General features: G+C 40.5%; 1 protein-coding gene across 1 annotated transcript in view; it reads left to right on the top strand.

Annotated features, from left to right (window-relative positions):
* CNTNAP5 (contactin associated protein family member 5) overlaps positions 1-24,199 on the top strand; it is an 851,907-nt gene that overhangs the window by 689,407 nt on the left and 138,301 nt on the right. The window contains exons 15-17 of the mRNA XM_032260961.1: positions 148-275; positions 453-623; positions 10,089-10,307. Coding sequence (XP_032116852.1) covers positions 148-275; positions 453-623; positions 10,089-10,307 — 518 coding nt within the window. The remainder of the gene's footprint in view (positions 1-147; positions 276-452; positions 624-10,088; positions 10,308-24,199) is intronic.

Genomic DNA, 24,199 nt, shown 5'->3' with positions numbered 1-24,199 from the left:
AGGCCACCAAAGGCCTTCTGTTTTCCCCCTCTCTGTCCCTACCCTACTGCAACTGCCCAAATCACTTCTGAAAAGAGGGGCCATGGAGAAGAGTCCCTAGATTATCCACATTTTGTCCTCCTTTTTTCTTAAATTTATGTTTTGCAGGACAAATGATACTGGCTTTCTTTCCTTCAAAGACCACTTGCCTGTCACTCAGATAGTTATCACTGATACCGACAGATCAAACTCAGAAGCCGCTTGGAGAATTGGTCCCTTGCGTTGCTATGGTGACCGTGAGTACTAAATCGAAAGAAGCTTTCTCTCTGCATTACACGAACACAAGATGTTTTTACTCCCTTATCCCTTTTCCCTGCAGTGTGCCCTAGTCTAGAAAATTATCCACATGCCCAGTGCTTTCTTATATCCCATTGAAAAAGATAAACCATGCTGAAGGATTTTCTCATTTGCAGGACACTTCTGGAACGCCGTCTCCTTTTATACAGAAGCCTCTTACCTCCACTTTCCTACCTTCCATGCGGAATTCAGTGCCGATATTTCCTTCTTTTTTAAAACCACAGCATTATCCGGAGTTTTCCTAGAAAATCTTGGCATTAAAGACTTCATTCGACTCGAAATAAGCTGTAAGTGCCCTAAATTATGAATTTAATGTAACTGACCCACAGGTTTTAGCCTTGTCTTTGCCACCAATCACTACTGAGCATTTGTACCAGCAAATTAATCTCACTGGACATCTGTAAAATCAGCAGGTCATAATGTCTGGTTCCTTCTGATGCTTTATGATTTTTTATGAACTGTCAGTATTTAATCAGTCATTCTCTCATCAAACTATGGACATTCCAAAAATTCTCATAGACACCTATTAGTTTCCAAAGGTATTTCTTACTTGTGACTTTAATCTTCCATACCACAGGACTTTTGCTATGACACTTTCCGTGCAAAGCTGAAAAGAGGATTATTATGCTTTCTATTCATAGTTGGGGTCTCCTTTTTTATTTTACCTTTTTTCCAAAAGTAATTTCCTGACTTATTTCCCACCCTAGGGGCATGCGACTATCCAATCAGAATTGCCATGGTTTCTCTACCACTTCCCCATCAACAGTGGCATATCTAATACATTTGATGCCAGGAAGTGGATCACCTCTTAGCACTGCATACCCAACATATAAACTATATTCAGTAATAATCGTGACATGCGATGAAAAAATAATAGAAATACAGATGGTGAAATTTCCTATAATTAAACATTTTGTATATAATTATACTAATATTATAATGTTTCAATACCAATAAAACACAATTAAAAAATTACATGAAGTCATATTTTTAATAAAAAAGGAAAAAGCATACCTCCATACTTCTCTTTTATGATTATAGTAACACATTTAAATTTATGTTCCCGAGTCTCCACCTCTGCAAATTTGACAGTGACTTTATAAAATTTAAATTTCTTCCCATGCTCATGTTCAAAAGAGTATACTCATTTTCATTTATCTTATATTGAGCAAATCATACTTTCTATTAACTTTAGGTTTTTCATATGAAACAGGAGCTATGCAAATAGGTAAGGTTTTAAACCTCAGAATATATTTGTGAAAAATTCATTAAAAAATTGATTTTATACTAAATTCTGGAAATTCCAGTACTGTCAATATTTTTATTTCAGGATTGATTTTAGAAACTTCCAAATATTTCTGCAAGCAAAAAAATACCACTAAAGTATTTTCAGCAGAAAATATATCATAAATTTCTATTCTATTAGGTAAAAAGTTACCATATTCCTAAGAATTTGAAATTGCTTGAGTTCTAGTAAGGTGCAAATTTTTTCTCAAACCTCTGTGGTTCCATACATTCATGTATTCGACATTAGATTTAAGTTAATGCTAGCACAGTAATCAGACAGATGAAAAATGAGAACTTGAGTTCTTAATCTTAAAATAAACAAATATATTTGATTCTGTATGTTTAGGAGACAATGGTAAATCTGGAGTTGTCTGTATTAACTTTCCCTCATAATATAATATTTATTAAGTGGAAAATAATAAAACATACTAATTTGAAGTTTACACATACATTGTTAAAAATTAACATTAGCGTTCAAGTGCAGAGGCTCACGCCTGTAATCCCAGCACATTGGGAGGCCTAGGCTAGGCAGGAGGATCACTTAAGGTCAGGAGTTCAAGACTAGCCTGGCCAATATGGTGAAACCCCATCCTACTAAAAATACAAAAATTATCTGGGCGTGGTGCCAGGAGCCTGTAATCCCAGTTACTCTGAAGGCTGAGGCAGGAGAATCGCTTGAACCCAGGAGGCAAAGGTTGCAGTGAGCCAAGATTGCACCACTACACTCCAGCCTGGGTGACAAGAGTGAAACTCTGTCTCAGAAAAAAACAATAATAATAACAGTAGCTTCAGCATCTTTGTTCAAACAGACCAACAAAAAATTTGTTTGGTGAAGAAATATTTATCACTGACATTGTTTAGAATTATTTGTGCAGGGTAATAATTTTTAAAAGGATGTATTTTAGTGACTTTTGCTATTGTTTTAGGTTCTCTGCACTCAAATGCCTTCCTTATTGCTTATACACAGAGTAGGCTGCACCCAGCAGCTTGCCCTTGTTATTTCCATGACCATAAAGACTCAGGCTTGTCATTAGGTGCCCTATCCGTGTGTGTCTAAGTGAATGTTTTTCTGTAGTTTGATTGAGGCAATTGACCATATCATTATAATGATGTGACTGCATGAAATACCCTTGAAAGCCTAAGTAATGTCTTAGCAACAGAAATTGGAAATTTGAGAGCTCCAGAAAAGGAGACTCCCCCGCCCAAAAAAGAAAACTGATTGGGGAGCTGGAGGAGATGGTAGAGGTGTCTAAGTCCCCGGCAAATGACCAAGCAGCTAAGTGTTTCTTTTGCAGCTACAGCACAATACATACAAGGAAAAAGATCTTCTTAATTGGTAGTTTTAACCTCCTTTTACTCCAATGCCTGAGACTATTAATGGGAGGAAGCTCTTGTGGCTTTGGTGTGAAACAAGATCCCTCATACCTAACTTGGTCAGTCTCTAAAATGGTTGAGTTGAATGCCAGCCATTTTATAATATGGCTATGATAACCTCAATGTAAATTTAATAAAAATTAGGCCCCGTGGCCTTTTGATTCATTAAAATAGCAGCAAATGTCATGGTATATTACTACAAGGTAATGACTGATGATTTAGTGTTAATTACATATCAATGTCCAATTTGTTTGTATTTTGTGGTATTGCATTTTCCCTTTGGCTTATGCAATGTTGCTTTTAACACAGGTTGTAACTACATTTGACAAAAATCAAAACCCATTGAAGTAATTTTCTGTATATCACCAGATTGCAGAACATATACTTTCCAAGACAACATTTTATATAAAAACATTGAAAAGTTCAAGATCTCATAGTTCTCAAAATATTTGTTATTATTAATATTTAAAAGGGGAAAAGACCAAACTTTGGGGTGGGAGAGGGGAGCATCTTGCGTTCTTTATTTACAGCTACGCTCACATTATGCATTTTAGGCAGATGTAATTTTTACCCTAAAGGGTTCATAGCAAGAAACCACCACAGACCAGCCACTTGGAAAGGAAATGGCCTTTTAACAGATACAGTGGCTCAGAGTAGCTTTCCCTCCCATCCCCAAGGAGTGTTCCTCTAAAACTATCTGAGCAGCAGTTTCCAAGGTTTATATATCCAAATTGTTGAACAGGGAACAGTAGTTTTCCATGAAATTTTCAGTCCTTTTCTTTCCAGCCTGCTTTCAAAGATATTTAAATTTTGTAGCCCATACACTATGAAAAAGAAGACATGCCGCTATGTTTTCCAATCTTAGTGAATGTGTTTTAGTGAGCCTGTGAAAACAATGACGATTTTGATACTTATCTCACAATCGCTGTACAGGTAGAAATTGCTATTTTAGAGTAGATGAGGAGAGCAGAAGGAAATGGCCTTTGGGAGTCAATTCTGGCATAGTGGAAAGCACTTAGACCAGAACACAATGTGGACCCAAACTTTCATTCTTCCAAGTGGGTTTGTGAGCTGCCTTGAGCAAGTTCTTCTCCCTTCCTATGCTTGTTTATGCAACATGGGGTTTGTGGCATCCATATGCCACCCAAATGCCTTTGGCTGCAAATAACAGAAAATTCAATCAACTGGCAGCCACAAGAATAGAAATTCACTTGTACTGGAGCATGTGACTGAGCTCAGAGGAGGTAGGATTGGCTTTATTTATGGTTGTTTTCAGTAGTTTAACAAAGTTACCAGTGGTCTGATGGTTTTCTCTCTCTGTTTTGAATGTTGAAGTCTACTTCAGTCTAAGGCTAGTTCTTCCTCATGGTGGAGCTGCATCCCCAGCTGGTGAAGAATCTCTGCTTTCCTGCCTTACAATAATCCTACTGAGAGACCATTCACTTGGCCCCTAAGAACCAATGTCTGGGGCTGGGAAAGTACAGATCGCAGACTGGTTTATACCGGGGCCCACCCCCACACCAGAGATTGGGTAGCTTCCCCTACAGCTCATGAGAAAGTGAAAGAGGGAATAGTTTCCCAAAGCAAACAGTACTGTTAGAAAGAAGGTAGTCATCAGAGAGACAATCAATGAGGATTCTTCTAAGTCTGCTGTCAGAATTTAAATGTATAATTTATTTTTAAAAATGCCTGGAAAGGAAACAAAACCAGAAATTTCCTGAGCTGATCAGGGAAAAACTGTACATATATATGCTGTATGTATGTGTGTGTGTGTGTGTGTATGTGTGTGTGTGTGAGTGTGTGTGAATGTATGTACATGTTTATATATGTGTATATATGTGTATATACTGTATATGTACATATATATACACAAAAAGAGAGAGAAAGATTTAATTTTATGATTTCAAAGTATCATACTGAGAATATAACCAAATGTGATGTTCACTTGGATACATTACATTATAGTTAGAACTTCAGAAAATAGTACAAATGAATACTATCAATAATTCTATTTTTGTTGAATTGTTGAGCAATTATTCTGATTAGAAACTATACCAAATTCTTTAGTTTCCCGATTTCATTTTGTTTCCAAGCACTCCCATTGACGACTATCACTATGTTGTACTGTGATTTTATCATCACACAGTGCGCAGGTCAGAAGGATGAGCCTAGAGAGAAGTGACAAGTCCTGGATCGAATGGCTGGGAAGAGTTAGAATCCAGAACCCACCAGCTGTGTCTGGCTCCTTACGGCACCCCCCTAGCTCTGCTTTGCACGGGTCTACAGGATTGACAATGTTAGAACTCAAGAGAACATGCAATTATTTACAGGTTTTGAGGCACAGTGCCGATGGGAAGCCCCTGCAATTCTGTGCAATACCACATGGACTATTTGTCTAAAGATAGAAACTGTGGCTGCCATCAGATCCTTATGTCTCCAAAAAATTTTAATGGTATTTTATTTAGTTCATACTTCTCATGTTACACACGGACACATGGAAGGTCAGAGAGATTAACTCACTATGTTAAGGCCTTACACATTATTTATTCCATACCTGGATCCTGAAATCTCTCCCATGCCGACCTGGGGTGCGAATTGAGGGCACAGAAATGGAGTGTGGTTCCGTCTTCATGAAGCTCAGAACTGAGAGCGTATACCAAGGATGTTCTCCAGTGGGCTTGGTGGTCAGTCCTGGAAGAACATCCTACAGGAGCATTGTTAGCAGCCTTCTTCTCATGTCCTAGGAGCACTTGGTAGAAACTCTGTAATCGCCCTAAACATGCCCTTTCTTTTCTTTATCAGTCTTCTCAAAAGAAATCGGAAGCTCATCTTGTTTCATTTGTCTCAGAATTTTCGGTACCTAGCACAGGGCCTGGCTTGAATAAAAACTCCCTGAAAGGCTGAGGAGACTCCTTAGCTTTGCCTTGAACCATGAAGAAGTACCTGGTGAGAGAAGGCATTTGTCAGAAGGTTGGGGGAAGGGTAGCTTAGAGGGTAAGTTCATGACAGGGCTAGTGCTGTCATGGGTGTCCTCCCGTCCTATTCAGGGCCCGTGGGCAATGTTCACCTCTTCAGCAAGTGGCAGCCAACTTGAGTTTGCCTTAAGTGCCCTGTCATAAAGGCACCGGCCAAAGTGGGATGTATCATTCATTCACTCACATTGCTTTCAGGAAACTTTATTATCTGTTCTAGCTTTGACTACCCAGGGCAACTGCACAGGTTTCCAGATTTGGAGGTTTTGGCATAGAAATAATGATTTACAAATGGAGCTCTGGGAAACACCACCTGTATTCAAATCCTGAGTCTACCCCATCCCCACTGGGTCAGCTTACTTAGCTGCCTGTACCTCAGTTTCCTCATCTGTAAAAGATTACCTGGCTCATAAGGTTGTAGCAAAGCTTAGGAGAGTCAATTCACAAAAAACGAGTAGCGGGGTACTTGGCTCACAGTACGTACTCAATAAATATCAACTAATTTTATTAAATTTTACTGATTCTAGGAGGAATTGCCTAAACATAGTGTGTCTTTAATAGTTGCTTTAATAAAGTTAAATAGTAAGAATTTAAAGAGTTTCCAAGGACTCTAACACCTTGGTATAAAACTGTAAAAGTTTAAAGAAAATTGCAGAATTGCATTTAGTATGTACAATGTAATGATGTATCAATGAAAAAAAATGAGAACTTCCTGTATAGAAGGCACAGTACTAGGTGTTGAGTATATAATAAATAAAGTGTTCTTCTAGAGTTTGCAGACTTGGGGAGACAGATTATTATACAGCAGGGGGGCTGCATATTGGAACAGAGGTAAGCACAGATAGGAAACCTAACATGGAAGTGGTGGTCAGGGCGCAGGGCCAGAGACAGCAGAGCAGCAAGCCCTCCACGAACATGCACCGCCTCAGTGGAATTTAATATCCACAAGGCTGGTCTTGCAGGAAAGCTTTTAGCAAAATCTTTAACATTCCTCACCCAAATTCTCACCAATTTTATTGTTTCCTTTAGAGAAAAATGTAAACGTGGAGTCCAGTCATCTCTCAGTCAAGTGTTTTTAAATTTTGAGATGTGCAGGGCTGCCAGGTGGCATTGGTGATCTGCATAAGAAACAGGGAAAGACTCAAGGGGCCACCTTCACTCTTTTTTTTTTTTTTTTGAGACGGAGTTTCGCTCTTGTTACCCAGGCTGGAGTGCAATGGCGCGATCTCGGCTCACCACAACCTCCGCCTCCCGGGTTCAGGCAATTCTCCTGCCCCAGCCTCCTGAGTCGCTGGGATTACAGGCACGCGCCACCATGCCCAGCTAATTTTTTGTAGTTTTAGTAGAGACGGGGTTTCACCATGTTGACCAGGATGGTCTCGATCTCTTGACCTCGTGATCCACCCGCCTTGGCCTCCCACAGTGCTGGGATTACAGGCTTGAGCCACCGTGCCCGGCCCACCTTCACTCTTATTTAGTCTAACTGCTCGTCACTCAATCTGTTCCCTTCAATTGTGTTTCCTTTAAGGCATGAATTTGTAGCCTGAAGCCAATTTACCAAGGTTGAAAAATCACGGGACACAGTAATAATAACAACGCCTGTCACTTGTTGAACATGCAGTATGTGTCAGGCACAGTACTACTAACCTTATCAGGGTTCATCCCTAAACAATCCGATGATTTAAGTGCTGTTTGTATCCCCATTTTACAGACAAGAAAATTGAGGCATGGTGACATTGAAAACTTGCCTTAGGTCGCAGTAGCTCCAGAGTCCAAGCTCTCAAATCCCATTGTTATTGCTTCCACCCTACTTCCTCTCCTTAAGATCAGGGCTTACCAGAAAGCAAAGTAATTCAAACTCTCAGATACTCAGAATTCTGTGTAATGGGGACTTTGACTTAGGCTGCTTTCGATTAAGGTTTAAAGGCTGGGAAGAGAGTGGTCTAGGGTAGAGTTTATCTTGGCATTTCTGATAATTTAAATATAGCAGTTGATGACCTTGTCAAATAAATACCCATTTCCTGTTTTAGGGGATAGAGGAGAGGGAGCAATTGTAAAGGTGCCTAGAAAAAAAAAGGAATGTCTAACATATGAAAGTTCCAGTCTTCTCCTCATCCTCAGTTTACAATTAACCTCTTCACTTCCTTTAAATTAAGAAAAAACTTATGTGATAATGGAAAACACAAGACAATTATACTCAATAGAGCAAAATCGTGAAGACCCCTGCCTTTAGAGTTAGATTCTACTTACCACCTGGGAAACTTTCAGCAAATTATTTATATTTCTGTGAACTTTAGCTTTCTCACTCATAAAATGAGAATAATGATACATTTCTTATAGGGTGGTTTTGAGTATTAAAATGTGATAATCCAAGGTCAGTGCCTAGCTTAGTGCCTGGCATAGAGTTCATTGTTCCTGCTGTGCTACAACTTCCAGTTCCCTTTCTTAATGGTTACGCCACCATCGCCACTGTCATCTCCACCACCACTGCTTACACCATCACCAACACCTTTGTAACTGCCATCACCACCATTACCGCCATCACCATTACCACCACCAGCACTGCCATCATCACCATCACCATCAGCATTACCACCATCACCACTACCACCAGCACCACCGCCACCACTACCACCACCACTATTACCACCACTGCCAGCACCATCACTAGAGTCACCACATCACTACAATCACCATTACCATCTCCAGCACTGCCAGTATCACTATCACCATCACTGTCACCATTACCTCCATCACCACCACCATCACTACCACCATGACCACTATCACCACCACCCAACAGCAATGACACTATCACTACCATCACCATGACCACCACAGCACTGCCACGGTCACTATCACCATTACCTCCGTCACAACCACCACTGTCGCCACAACCATTATCACCACCACTGCCACCACCTCCATCATCACCACCACCACCACCATCACCATCATCACCTCCATCACCACCATCACCATCATCATCACCTCCATCACCACCATCACCACCATAATCACCTCCATCACCACCATCACCATCATCATCTCCATCACCATCATCACCTCCATCACCACCATCACCATCATCACCTCCATCACCACCATCACCATCATCACCTCCATCACCATCATCACCTCCATCACCACCATCACCACCATCATCACCACCACCACCACCTTCACCATCATCACCTCCATCACCACCATCACCACCATCACCATCATCATCACCTCCATCATCACTGCCATCATTATCTCCACCACCACTATCAATACCACCAGCACTACCACCACTACCATCAGCAGCACCATCACCTCCACCACCACCACCATCACCATCACCATCATTATTATCTCCACTGCCACCATCAATACCACCAGCACTACCACCACCACCAGCAGCATCATCACTTCCACCACCACCACCACCACCACCACCATCACCACCATCACCTCTACCATCACCATTGTCATTTCACCATTACCAGTATGCTTACTTCTGACTGGCTGCCATCTGGCTTCAATTACACAAAGATTGTTCTAGAGAGGCAGAAAGAATCATGGAAGGAGTCCCCTGTGATGACTGGAGGCTTGGGTTTTATTGCATGCACTGCAACCTGCAGCAGTGTCTCCTTGTAGAGGGCAATTCAACTTTCTGAGCCTTTTTTGTTATGGAAATAGCACAAATGCTTGTATTATATGCATTAAAATAAGGAGGAGGCGCTGGGTTTCCCAGGGAATGAGTCTCTTCCCTGCAGGAGTGGAGCTGCCTAGCTAACCCCATGTCTGCAGATATCGTTGAGGACACAGCTGAAGCCACAACAGATCCAAAAAATCCAGGGTCTTGGCACTTATGCAGGTTTTTCAGATAAGCATGAATGGCCCAGGTCCCTATCCTGTTTCCTGAATTTGCACAAGTAGCAGGAAAACAGAGCTTGGAACAAGTATACACATTTAATTTGGTGGATGTTACTATTAATGGCGATTTCAATGCTGCAGGGATTTCAAAAGAAATCTTCTCTACATTGATATTAACTTGCAATCATTTTTCCCACTCAAGCTTGTGCCTTGAATGTGCTAACAATGCCTTCTTCCTGTTTTCCTTTCTGGTTTCAGCTCCTTCAGAGATCACCTTTGCCATTGATGTCGGGAATGGTCCTGTAGAGCTTGTAGTCCAGTCTCCTTCTCTTCTGAATGACAACCAATGGCATTATGTCCGGGCTGAGAGGAACCTCAAGGAGACCTCCCTGCAGGTGGACAACCTTCCAAGGAGCACAAGGGAGACATCGGAGGAGGGCCATTTCCGACTGCAGCTGAACAGCCAGTTGTTTGTAGGTAGGGGACATATTAAGGCTCCCTTTGTGCTAAGCCCCTACAACGTCACTGTGTGACCATGTCCAAGAAAAATTTCTCTTTTATTTTAGATCTGGGAGATGATCAAAATGTCATAAATCATTTCTAATTGTGAATTTTGTTCTGTAAGTTCTTTATTTCCATCTTCATTGACTATAACAAGTTAAGATGATGCTAACCTTTAGCAAATTTTGAGGTTGTCCAAATTCTGTACCTTTTCTTTTTGTAATATTGTCTTTTCTGTCCAGGGACACATTTTGTTCTTCATCATTATAGTATAAATCTGCTCTAAGGGACAGGACATGTCACCTCTTTACAATTTAGTGGGTGTAGACTCTAAGTCATAGGCTGCCCTTCCAAGTGATGCCCAACTCCTGATAATTATTGGTATCCATGTAATCAGGTAATTGAGTGATTTCAAAGGGACTTCTGTCATCAGTGACATGGTTGGGAGAGGAATAATCCCTTTCTAAGTCAGTGACCTCTTTGATACTCCCTGAAATCATAGCACTAGGGCATAGCAGTTGCCAGTTCAGATGAACAACCTGCATCAGGTTGTTCATCTGAACTGGCAACTGCTGGTGGTGGGAGCCTGGAAACATCCAGGCATCCTTCTCTTAATCATTGCTCACTCCTTTCATTCCCCTAGTAGTCACTGAGCATCTACAACAGGTCAGGTATCTTGTTAGATAGGGAGTATTGAAAGATGAATTGAGCAGAGTCACTGTTCTTCAAGGAGCTCATCAACCTCTGGGGTGTGTGTGTATGTGTGTGTGTGTGTGTGTGTGTGTTTCACAGAGAAGAGAACATGGGGTTTTGGAAGTCTGTCTTCAGGGCTTGAGCCTTAACTCCATATAAGTTGACATTTTGATCCCCTTGTTATAATTCTTAGATTTTGCTAAATATAAGGGAATGTGTGTGTGTGTGTGTGTGTGTGTGTGTGTGAGAGAGAGAGAGAGAGAGAGAGAGAGAGAGAGAGAGAGAGATATGAGGGAGAGACTAATATAGGATCAGCCTTATAGCTGTAGTCAAAAAACAATTAACTTAAGTAGAGCTTTAAAATACAAAATCGAGCTCTAAAATTTAAGGAATATTGTCAATACTACCAAAACCAAGCTTTGTATAAAACTTGGACTTCAGATGCTTACAACAGTGATGTAAATAAGTAACAGAATTTGTCAGTCTATCCAGATTTAACTTTGTTTATTTTTTGTTTATTCTTTTGCCAACTCTCACTCTACATAGCTTTACTGCTAGTGATGAAATGCCATCAGCACTCAATGAAAGTTTCCTACTTGCTTCCTTTAAATTTAGGTTTTTACAACTTTTAACTCCAAGGAAAGCAGTCACTAAAATCACACGAGCTAAAAGAAAATAAGTAACAGAATGTGAGGATGTCATATTCTCTCTTCTCAACAGGAGCCATATTTCTTTCGGTGTCTGTCATATACCCTAGGTCTAGCAGAAGCTAAGATATAAATGATTAAAACAGGTTTATGATTGCAAGCCATTTGCTTAATTAATAACCCATATACGTGATATGATTTACTATTAAAATATTTTTAAAATTTATATTGCTGTTTTAATTCTACATCACATTTTGATGTGTGACTTCTGAGGAAGGCTGCTAGTCATCAGAATCTAATATATTTTTTGGTGGAATCAAGTCAAGTGTTTCACAATTTTCATAAATTATATTCCATGCCAAAGTTTAATTTATCTTCAGGCAGTGTTTATGAATGTTTCTGGCTGAAAGGTATATATAAAGACGGAATAATTTTTTTACCCTTTCATGCAAATTTTATATAGCTATGAAATTATCATATGAACTAGATATGTGATAAAGTTTGTGCAAGGCAAAAGGGAAAGGCGGCAGCTGTGCTTCATGGCAGATTTCTATCTGCAGACATTTCAGTTAAATTGATGACAAATGCAATGAGTTGTAAGAGCATGTCAGTGGGTCTGGACGAGATATCTTGCTGGAGCTGGAGCCAAGGTCAGCTGTGGCAAGAGCACCTGCTACTGTTATGTTTCTCTCCAATAATTCCCATCTCAGATGTTACTCTGCTTTATTGAATTTGTCTTAATGTAATTAAAGAAGAAAAAACGTTGTCGAAGGTCAGGCATTTTAGTCTTTCAGTTTGAATCTTCCTATTTAGAGTTCAGTGATATACTCATTTAGAAATATCAAGTGGCCAACAAAGCTGAAGTCTCAACATTTCCATCTTGCACAATTCAACTGTTTAATAAATACATAGATAAATAAGTAAGGCCTGCTTATTTATAGTCACCAGAATGAACAGTTGCATTCTCTATTGTTCAGAAATTGAGAGGCACTGGATATTTATATTTGCTAGGCAGGAAAAGATGTCACTGGCATGTGCTTCTTTCCTGGAATAGATTGAGTGTAGCATTACTTAAATATTAATTTGGATATGCCTGTCTAGATATCTATGGCCACTGAAGGATCTTTCAATCAAAACAGAGCATCCCTCAGCATTGTAATCCCTGGCACAGCTGCCGTGGTCAAGAGTGTTTCCTAAGTATCAGAAAGAGGCTACGTTTTTAGAATAGAATGTTTCTCTTAGCGCTGCCCCTGTCATTGGAATGTGACAGGTTGAAGTGCTGATACATGAGTCAATGCATGCTGGATTTCCAGAATCAATATTTTAACTTCAGGCTGTTGTATCACCATGATGGTTAGGGACATTTGCAGCCATGCGATTTCACCAGTCACATTTCTTTAACAGAGCAGGAGACTCTTCATAACATGCAGCTTCTGGAACGTATGCTGCAAGCGTGTGGCATTCTCAGCTTTGGAACTGTCAGTAGTACTGCCCCTTCTGCTTTGTAATTCCCTAGTAATGTGTCCATCAATAGGAGGATGAGGCAAGAAAAATCCAAGAGCCACCATTCATTGCTGAAGATGAAATGGAGAGGTCTGAGTATGTGTTCCAGGTCAGATGCCAACAAGCCGTAGGCACTGGGTAGAAAAGATCACCAGCATGAGTATACTGTTATCTTTATCTGCAGAATGAAAACAAAGAGACTGTAACTGATCTTCTAAGACCTGAAGATGTGCTATCTACATGTATAAATTAGGAATGACTGTCACAGCTAGCATCATGCCATGTGTAGGTAACAGCAAAGAAAGTATCTCATTCCCTCCAAACTAACACTAGATTTTTCAAAATATGCTGCAATTACAGAGTGGGAATTTTGTGAAAATGTGGACCTGTGAGTCTCATTTTATGACTTTATTTTCTTCTACTTTTTTTTTCCCCATGGACGTATTTTTTTTTCTTGGTCCAACGGCACTGTTTGTGTCAAAATAAACTGAAGTTAATCCAATCTTACAACCTCCTGGGGAAAATGCTACACTGACTTGATAAATGATAACATTTGGAGAGATTTCCCCCAAAATTGCTGTTCTTGCTTCCAGGCTGGTAGGGCATGATTATTCCTATTTTCAGGGGAAGCGTGTCAAATTCAGTGAGGTGAAGAGTGAAGACAGGCTGGCTTGGCTTGCACATGTTAATTTTGTGCTCGGGAACTTCCTAAACTCTTGATTTGTGGCATAATGCAACACATAAAGAAGTAGCCCCAGTCTCTTCTTGCAATAGTAACATATGTAAAGCTTGAGAGTGTCTCATGAAGATAGCTGTCCTGACGCGGGCCCGTAGAGCTTTCCATTTGGCTTAATGTCACGTGTCTCATAGTATAGGGAGAGATCTATATTCTCTTCACACTGAGAAATAACTGGAAAACTAGCTGTTAACATATTTTTACATAAAGTTATTATGCATGGAGGACAATTATTATGTCAATGATGAAACAAAAGGTAAAGAAACAATAGTTATCTTTTTGACATTATATAAATCTGTTTATGTCTACTATTCCCTATAAAAGTGTATTTTTTCAAAGTTAAATAATATATTGTTTACTTCAATTTTTGTAGAAAAAAATTAATATACAACCTCTGATGTTCCCTTAATAATTACATAAGGGAAATTATTCTGGTTGGTTTAAGAAGAGGCTAAGAGACCTCTGAGCGCTAGCAGGAAGGTCCTGGGACCGCCTCGGTAGCTGCATAAGCATTCAGTGGCCACTCAAAAATGCGTCTTTAGTGGGAAAGAAAGATGAAGAACACCAGGCTTTGTCCCTAACACCAGTGCTCCACAAAATCAGATTCTTAGAGCTTGAAAATATTTGAAAAAAAAATTGGTTCTGTTTTTATATTTAGGAAAAGTTAATGATTAAATCACCCTTTAGCAAAATTTTGTCTCCTCTTGAAGATTTGAGAATTGGATACATTTAACCCGTCCCAACACCCATTTTAGTGTTTTCTACCTGCTACTATATATATATATACGATATGTGTATATATATTTGTGTGTGTGTGTGTGTGTGTGTGTGTGTGTGTGTGTGTGTGTGTGTTTGAAACAGGGTCTCTCTCTGTCACCCAGGCTGGAGTGCAGTGGCACGATCTCAGGATCTCAGTTCATTGAAACCTCTGCTTCCTGGGTTCAAGCAATTCTCCCTCCTCAGCCTCCCAAGTAACTTGGGTTATATGCTCACACTGCCACACTCAGCTAAGGTTTGTGTTTTTAATAGAGACGGGGTTTCTTCATGTCGCCATGGTTGTCTCTAACTCCTGGGCTCAAGCAATCTGCCCACCTCAGCCTCCCAAATTGCCCCCTACTATTTAAGACACATTTTTGAAACGTTTATCGACAACCTCTTCTGCTTTCATTGAGGTCATTTTATCATCTTTTCGTCTCTGTTGGATTAAAATGAGCAATTGAAGCAGAATGGAGGGGTGTGTGTGTGTGTGTGTGCGTGTGTGTGTGTGTGTGTACACTCATACCGTCTTTTTTAAAGGAGAATGCAGCATGATACATCTTCTCATGAAGCCCAGAAAGACCCCCAAGCTTTGGATCTCTCAAAAACTCAAAGTTAGAAGCAGTAATTTGATTCTCTTGGCACTTCCGCTTGTCAACATTTATAACTCAGTAAAGAAAGAAATCATTAGAAGAGCATCATTTATGTGAAACTGGCAGTGTAATTGTAAAAAGAAACTGCATGCAGAGCCTTCGGACAATAAAATAATTCTCTCTGGACATTCAAGGACCCAATCTGAGGGGCGATCACAGAAGACAGGTCAGGCTGCCCTGGAGCTAATGTGACAGCCACACGCTGAGTAGCCACAAGGAAGCTCCCAGCTGGAAAAGAGCAAACCAGAGAGGTGGGTGAGGTTGCAACACTGCCTAGAGCTTTGTGATCTGGTTTCCATTTCTCTGAGTCAGTGGAGACAGAGCAGATGACTCAGAGGAGGAGGGGAGAAAGAACTTGGGCAGAGCAGTGGATGGGAAGATGTATCAAAAACCTCCAGTAAGTGCTACTGGCAGAGTTACATTTTTCTCATCTTGTTATCAAGTTTCTTCTGAACACACGCACAAACCATGCTTCAGCCAAAGCTTTGTCTGCATCTTCGTGTCATCCTCTCCTTCGAGGGTGTCCTTGCTTCTGTTGCAGCCCCTCTGGCATCATCAGCAGCAGGATCATCTTCATCAATACCCAGACCAAGTTTGATCATCCTGCCAATCCTGTCCGCATGTGTCTGAGGATCTCCCACACTCGAGCCAGAAGACAGGAGCACAGTTTCATAAACCAAGAAGCAACTTAATGGAAGAAACTCTCCAAAGGGGGCTTGTTTTCCAAAGAAAAGTATCGTTCAGAGGAGGAAAATTATAAGCCTAACTAGGCATGTTGTAAAGCTGTTCAAAAATAATTCAGAGAGAGAATTCTGTAGTGTCCGAGTCACATTCTGCTTTTAAAAGGATTGTGACAAATAGAGACAAGTTAAAAAAAAAAAAAGTTTCTTATGAACCTGGAAGAAAGGGATGCGGATTCAAAGCTGCTTTAGTAGGTACGGTGATTTTATAGAAGAGGAGGTAGGAAGTGCCATACTCCAGTTTGGCTTCCCGCATTATCATCCTTGTCTCAGGGTAAATACGGATCAGGTCTCAGGCTCATCTTCCATGTGTAAGGAGGTTTGGGGATCTGTAGTAGACCTTGTGATGTTCTGCCCTGGTCTCCCTTCAAGGAGGCACTTGCCCTGCACCTGGGAGCAGGGTTGGTGAACAGTCTTCAGCTGTCTGTGCCTTCAGAAACTGCCTCAGCTGCGGAGAAAGCCTTGACCAAGGTCATGTCCTTCCCAGGGGAATTCACATCCAGTGACTCACTGAGCCAGGTGCAAACGTACAATCATTGGGCACAAGAAGGAATATCTCTGTTATTCATTGTGGCTCCAGCGCTCCTGGTGGGGCTGTGCTGAGCTGATGTTGAACCTGTACCGCAGCTCACTTCTCCTCTACCCATTCCTACTTTCCTTTTCTTCTGTCCGATCACAAGTATGGTGTCCAAGGTTTCCCTAAAAATATCCTGTACACTTAGCTTCATCTCAGAGCTTGCTTTCTGGTGAACCCAACCTGAGACAGAATCAGATACATTTTTCATGCAAATTACGTGTGTGTCCACACACACACACACACACACACACACACATACTTCTTTAAAATCAAACTAATTTTCTTAAGTGAAATGTATTTTTCATTTCTCCTGAGAATTATCTATAAAATAATGCCTCTTTCTCTCCCACTTTCTTTTCCAAAACACTGTTTAATGCTAATAGGTTATTAAGAGGAAGTTTGCATGGTTTTGCTTCATTACTGTTTGAAGGTCCTTGTACGCAAACTAAAATCCCCCCATTCTACCTGACAGACTCCTTTTCATTGATAATGCAGACTTTCATGAGTCAGATGAACTATCTCCTCTCGGGGGAGTCTATTCTGGTTCACCCCTCTATCTCTGTGGGAACACACAACATGCCTGATTATGCTGACCTAATTGTTGCATCTCCCTCTTCTTGGAGTTTCCTTGTGGGAAGACATAGTGTCTAATTTATCTTCACATCTCCAGGATCAGTAAAGGTTTTCTAATATATTTAGTGTTCAATATAAATCTAATGAATTAATGAAAGTCAATAAATGCAGAGTTCCCAGTGCTGTCCATTCTACAAGTGGCTTTATGATATTAGGCAAGCCACTTACTTACTCTGAGCCTCAGTTATTCCATCTGCCCACTGGCTTAATAATAATCAATACCTGGCAAATCGGTTTCAAACATTGAATGAGGCAATGGATGTCCTTGTCCCACTTGGGATCTCCTTTTAAAGCTTATTAAATAAGAATGACAAGCAAAAGACTGTTTCAAATGTGAAATAATTTGTGCCCTCACCCCAGTGAAACATTGAGACACTCCTTTTGAAAACTGAGGGGATTTGACATTTGGAGGACACACTCAGTTGGCGCAATGGCTCCAGGGCGAAGGACCCTTCGCTACACTGGATTTTACCTCTTCTCACAAATCAGCAGAAATGTCCCCACAGACCAGTGTACCTGGAGTGTGAGTGCCATGAAAGCTGAAGGCAGGTTCTTATAAAGGGGAAAGTTTCTTGCCATTATCTTAGTCATCAACTTTAAAGGTAAAGGGATTTTCAAAACCACATTTTCAAATTGCTATATGGTTCCTATATGCCTGCTTCAGAATTGTTGTTGCTAAATTGCATTCTCACTGCTATTATTTTCCCCTGATCTCTTCAATAAGACAGACCTTTTTGGGCTTTTTGCAGATCAAAGAATTATGTCTGATCTGGTAGTGAGAGGATGTGCTTAGACCAGAAATGGGACCTTTACTTGTCATTCAAGGATACCAGAAATAAACTGAAAGCTGACCACACTCCTCACACATTTGCAATGCCTTCTGGGGAGTCAGGATTTTTCCTCAGCCGCTGCCCTTCTCTTGGTCTGGGCTGAGAATAAAGTGTAGCAAAAAGCCAGACTATATTATTGTTTTAAATGGAAATGATTTTCTTTAGCAGAATTCATTCTTCATTCTCCCAGGGATCAACCTCCTCCTTTCCTATTCTCTCACCCGAGAAAGTCCTTAGAGGCCCGTGGGTACTTCAGTGGAGTTTGGAGCATTTTGTGGGATGGGGAAAACGCAGTTAGTGATCTGATTCTGCACTTCCACTTGCTTTTCTTTGTCCTTCTTTCTTTTTTCCCCCATTCATATTCATTTCCTCCCATAATTTACTGAGCAAATATTTTCTGAGTGCATGCTTTATCAGCCCTGGGCTGGACAATGGGGTCACGGAGATAAATAAGATCCATTTGCTCTTTGGAAGGTACCAGCTCAGGGGGAAGGTCAATTGGATTTTCCAGCAGGTCCTTCATGTATGGTATGTGGTATGTATTCAAGGGGGTGTGAGCAAGGAAAACTGAATGCAGCTCCCAAATCCATGTGGAAGCAGGTTTCAGACTCTATTTTTCTTATGTTGTGTAATTATTTATTTCTTGTCTCCCTCTTTCTTATATTGGGGAAATAAGATTAATTTGTAGTTAGTAGAGTGTCTAAGGAAATTGGTCCTTGGAAGGCACTTGAGACTTGTGTGCCCACTCAGTGTAAGGGAAGCAGATTTTTTACTTCGCTAAGCCAGTTGTTCAATTATTTGGGTATCTGGGAGCACACCTGAAGCCCAAACACCTCAGGACCTAAGATAAACCGTCCTTCTGGGCCCTGCTGTCTCCTTGGAGTACTCAGTGTGGACACTGCATTCCCCACCATCATCTGCACTGCACTGGAGAACCACATTGAATTCCGGTTTGTCTTAAAATAGTGAGATGGTGCTTGTATCAACGACAGAGTTGGGTGCCCTTTTGCTTCTCATTCTCTGCCATTTTCCCCCAAACTCTTATCCTCAAGGATCCTTTCTTTCCTACCTTTTATCCCCCATCCTTTCACAGATAAATTAATTCATCCAAAACATGGGGGTGGGGGGTCACCGTCAGGATGAGGTTGTTGCCCTGAAGGGCAGATTCAGGCTCACCAGGTTATCAGCCACACAACCACTAATAAGAAATAGTCCCTGCCCAGAGGTGTGCTCCAGAAGCAGTAGTGGAGGGCAGTGGAGCAGTTACATATGTGTGCATAGGTAGATGAGCTCCATTTCCCTTTTATAACACCCCCACTGTCTTGAGGTTTCTGAAGCCTTCAATTTTCCCCTTTCCGTCACAGCATATTGTGTTACGCGTTTCCTCTGGCTTCAACATTTTTTATCCTTTTGTCTATTCACCCTCATTTTTTCTCCCCTTTGATCTTCTGCAAAGCCACCTTGCTTCCTTCCATTTATTCCTGAAGGCCGTTTAACCTCTGATGGTGCCTGCATGCTCAGCAGGAAAATACGGATGATAATGTACCTTGCTTGCTTTGTGTTCACAAAAGACTAAAAGCCTCTAGATATTTTAGTATTTTATCCTTGTTATTGTTGTTATGCTAACCTGTCCCCAACATTATATATTGTGAAATTGACATCTTTTTCTGTGCTAGAAGGTCATGTAGACCTTAAACAATAGGAAAAATCTAGTTTGAATCCAGTATAGGGGAGGCTCCAGATCAATCACAAGCCATAGGTAGAAATGGAAAGTGTAAATCAGATTTCTAATAAACATCCCAGGGCTGAGAGAATTTTAGTTCAGTTGCTCACATTTTTTTCATCTGTAGTTTATAAAATATTTATGGGCATTTAGCATATTGACCAAATAACTTTTTAAAGTTTTTTTTTTTTTAATTTTAATTTACTGCTGGTGGGAGTATGAAATGGAATAGTTAAGAAGACTGTTGCACATTATCTACTAAAATCAAAAACATGCATACCCTATGACCAACAGTTCTAGTCCTAGGTGTACATCAATGGAAATATGAACCAAAATAAATAAAGAAGATTACTCCTGGCAGCACTATTCATAATAGCCAAAACCTATACTCTCTATGCCCATTGACAATAGAAAGGAAGATGATTTATGAAATGTTTATCATGCCAGAATGCTGTACAGCTTCCTTTATTAAAATGGACTAATGTCATCAATATAAAGGTAGGCAAAAGAAGCCAGTCCCAAAATAGCACATGCAATATGATTCCATTTAAACCACGTTCAAGTTCTGATTTTAGAAACAGGGTAGTGGTATCCTTGGGAGCGGGTGTTGGTGGCTGGAAGGAGGCTTCTGGTTGGCTGGTAAAATTCTGCCTTTTGATCCGGTTGCTAGTTACTTGGGTGTGTTCAGTTTGTGAAAATTTATCAAGTCATATTCATGTGCACTTTTGCATTTGTCCCAGAACGTACATACACACTAAATCAGTGCTAAAACAGCCTACGTCATTGAAGTTGAGCTGTCTCATCATCATAAGATTCAATGGTTTTATAAGTAGTTCCCCATATGGAATTATTTATCATTCTCTTTTGTGAAACATTTCCTCCCCTAGTCTGTAACAACTATTTCAAAAAGTCAATTAAATATTAATATTTCTGCTTGTAGTCCTACTCTGAGCTCCATTTTCAGCTATTTTCTTTAAAAAGCGCAATAAAGCTAGTAATAACAATGCTTTAATGAGGGGATTTGGCATTTGGTTTGGGGTTTCACAATTCGTAGTGAGGATTAAATGAATGAAGCATGTAGAAAGTATCTGATATGTGGCCAGGTGCGGTGGCTCATACCTGTAATCCCTTGGGAAACCGAGGCGGGTGGATCACGAGGTCAAGAGATTGAGATCATCCTGGCCAGCATGCTGAAACCCCGTCTCTACTAAAAATACAAAAATTAGCTGGGCGTGGTGGCGTGCACCTGTAGTCCCAACTACTCGGGAGGCTGAGGCAGGAGAATTACTTGAACCTGGGAAGTGGAGGTTGCAGTGAGCCGAGATTGTGCCACTGCACTCCAGCCTGGCACCTGGCAACAGAGTGAGACTCTGTCTAAAAGAAAAAAGAAAGAAAGAAATAAAGTATTTGATATGAAATAAATTCTTAGTTCTGATCACTATTGTTATTTTTACATTTTGGGCATCTAGTTAATACTACCAGTATTATTAGATAGTGTGTGCTTAGTGATTCCTGAGCAAGAAATCACTCTATCTGGCAAAACTCAACCAGATACATGTCTTATCCTTAAGGAAATCACATTTTGAAATTAAAGTCTCCGGTAAGATTTCATCCTGGTACCAAGATTCTGCCAATTGCAAAACAGGGCTTAAAAAAGAAGACAATTGATGGTTAGTGCACTTGTTTTTATTCATCATGCATATGTTAAACCTTCAGCCACTTTAGTCAAACAGTCTGCCGCTTTTTGAAATCTAGGTGGAAAATGCAGCTGAACTTCAGTAGGAAACAAGCTGCTCCCTGTTCAAAGGCAGAAAAAAAGAGTAAGGCAAGAGGAAAGGATGGGAGGGAAAAAGGGAGGATGGAAAGGTGATGGTGTACTAATGTTTGTGAAATAAGAGCCTGACCTGATGCAGTCTGTGTTTTTCCAGGGGCTTCTCTGAAAATGAGTTTTGCTGGAGCATTTGCAGGAAAGAGCAGACACACATGAGAGAAACAGAGGCTCCATGTTTGTGCTCAAAGAGGGCACAAGGAATTGAGATGCTTCCCTGAAAGCAATGAGCATTTGTCCAACTGACACATGGAGGTTTTCAAAGACAGGATTAGAATGATGATAGCAAAGTTTTTAAGAGTTGATTCATACTCAGTCCAAGGAAACATCATCATAAAGAACCCACTTGATACCAAGGGCCAACTGAAGAGTATCATACAAAATTGCTTCTAGCTAGGCCAGCCAACTAATGGTCTAACTTGTCAAAAAGACTGACAGGGAAGCTGAGAGGATAAATGCATGCCAGTATATTATTTGGTGAGAGAAAACGTGTAAGAGATAAGAGGAAGAAAGTGGAAGAATCATTTAGTTGTGGCCCAAATCGTCTAATATTCATCTTAGAATTTTAGTGCAAGGAGCTACATGCAGGCTTTGAAGGTCACCAGGTCTGGTGCGACTCCAGACTTGGCCACATAAACTCTGTTTGACTCCTGATTCTGACCAAAGCAATCTCGGGTGTTAAGTTTTCTTAATTAGGCAATGTGAAGAATATCAAGAATACCTTCTTTCCCACTGACAATCAATGAATTTAGTATAAAGTTTCTAGCATTCAACTAGTATGACTAGTATGTTTAAATATTGTTTTTAGAACCAGAGGCATTGTTCTGGTCCTCAAAGAGCTCAGAGATTAAGGCTGAGCCACAAATAAATAAATATAAATAAAAAGGAAAAAGAAGAAGAAACCCTTAAGCTTCTCTAAGTATAATGGTACCTGATTTTTGTTCTTCTAAAATTACGGTGAACTAACTATATACAAGAAACAAACAAGAAAAAATAAAAGTATATTAGAAGAACAGGGTTAAAACTAAATACTTGCAGTGGCCAGGAAGGCAACATGAATGAATGAAGTCATCCTAGTGGGGTCTGTGACCCAGTGGAGAGGACATGGTCTATCTTAGAGGAGCTGACCCTAGTGCAGCTGAGAAGCGTCATGCCGGAAAGAAGGTTTATTGTTAACAGATCTTCTGACTTTTTGATGAGCAGCTAACTAAAATTTTTAAAAGTATTTTTTTGTGTTTTAAAAATTGACAAATAAGTAAATGATAGGTGAGTAGAAAGATAAAGGACTAAATAATAAGTTTACATGAGCTCAGGTGAGCATGTCTGCAACTGCAGGGGTGGGGTAGGACAAGCAGTGGAGTGCATGGAGATGGATGACATGCTAGTAAATACATCACACATGGAGATGTCCAAAGTCTTGATAGCCCATGTGGCATTGGAGAGCCACAAGTGGTTCAGAATGCTTGGTGCCCTGAAGTCAGTGCAGCAAGTGTGGGAGAAAGAAACTGGAGAAGTAAGGAGAGGCCAGGTGTCCCTTGCTGTGTCAGCTGTGATAAGGAATTTCAGCTTGATCCCTAGGACAATGACTAATTTCTGGAGGGTATCAGACATGTATAACAGAATCACATTTTCAAATTTGCATTAATTCTGGCCATAAAATGGTGAATGGAAAGGAAAGGCAGGGGCTGAGAGTAGCGTGATGTTACAGGGACTCAGGTTACAGAGAATATACTGAGAGCATGTCTCTAGGCACGGAAAAAAAGCAGATAAGCTGGGCATGGTGGCTCACATCTGTAATTCCAGCACTTTGAGAGGCCAGGGCAGGAAGATTGCTTGAGCTCAAGGTTTTGAGACTAATCCTAGCAACATAGTAGAACCTTGTCTCTACTGAAATAACAATAATAATAAAGTTTAAAAATTTTAGCTGGGTGTGGTGGTGTGTGTTTTTGTCCCAGCTACTTGGCAGGCTGAGGCAGGAGGGCTGCTTTAGCCTGGGAAATGGAGGCTGCAGTGAGCTATGATCATATGATCACACCACTGCACTCCAACCTAGATGATAGAATGAGAGCCTGTCTAAAAAAAAAAAAAAAGGGGGAGAAAGAAAATAGAAAAAAGGTAGGAAGGGAGGGAAGGAGGGAGGGTGGGAGGAAGGAAGGGAGGGAGGGAGGGAGAGAGGGAAGGAGGGAAGGAGGAAGGAGATAGAGAAAGAAAGATAGAAAGCAAGCAAGCAAGAAGGAGACAGAAAAGGAAGGAAGGAAGGAAGGAAGGAAGGAAGGAAGGAAGGAAGGAAGGAAGGAAGGAAGGAAGAAAGGAAGGAAGGAAGGAAGGGAATAAAGAAAGATTTGGATTTTTCTGATGACCAGCAAATCCTTCTTTCTTCCTTTCTTTCTTTCTTTCTCTTTCTTTCTTAAAATGCAATAAAATAAATAAATTGGAAAAAAAAAGAAAGAAAGAAAAAGAAAGAAGAGAAGAAAGAAAGAAAGAAAAGAAAGACAGAAAGGGAGAAAGAAAGAAAGAAAGAAAGAAAGAAAGAAAGAAAGAAAGAAAGA

Source organism: Sapajus apella, unplaced genomic scaffold, assembly GCF_009761245.1.
Source record: "Sapajus apella isolate SASKATOON/1434 unplaced genomic scaffold, GSC_monkey_1.0 scaffold120, whole genome shotgun sequence".
Taxonomy (NCBI): Eukaryota; Metazoa; Chordata; class Mammalia; order Primates; family Cebidae; genus Sapajus; species Sapajus apella.
Note: the sequence above shows the minus strand (reverse complement) of the source record. Positions and strands in the feature narration are given on the sequence as shown.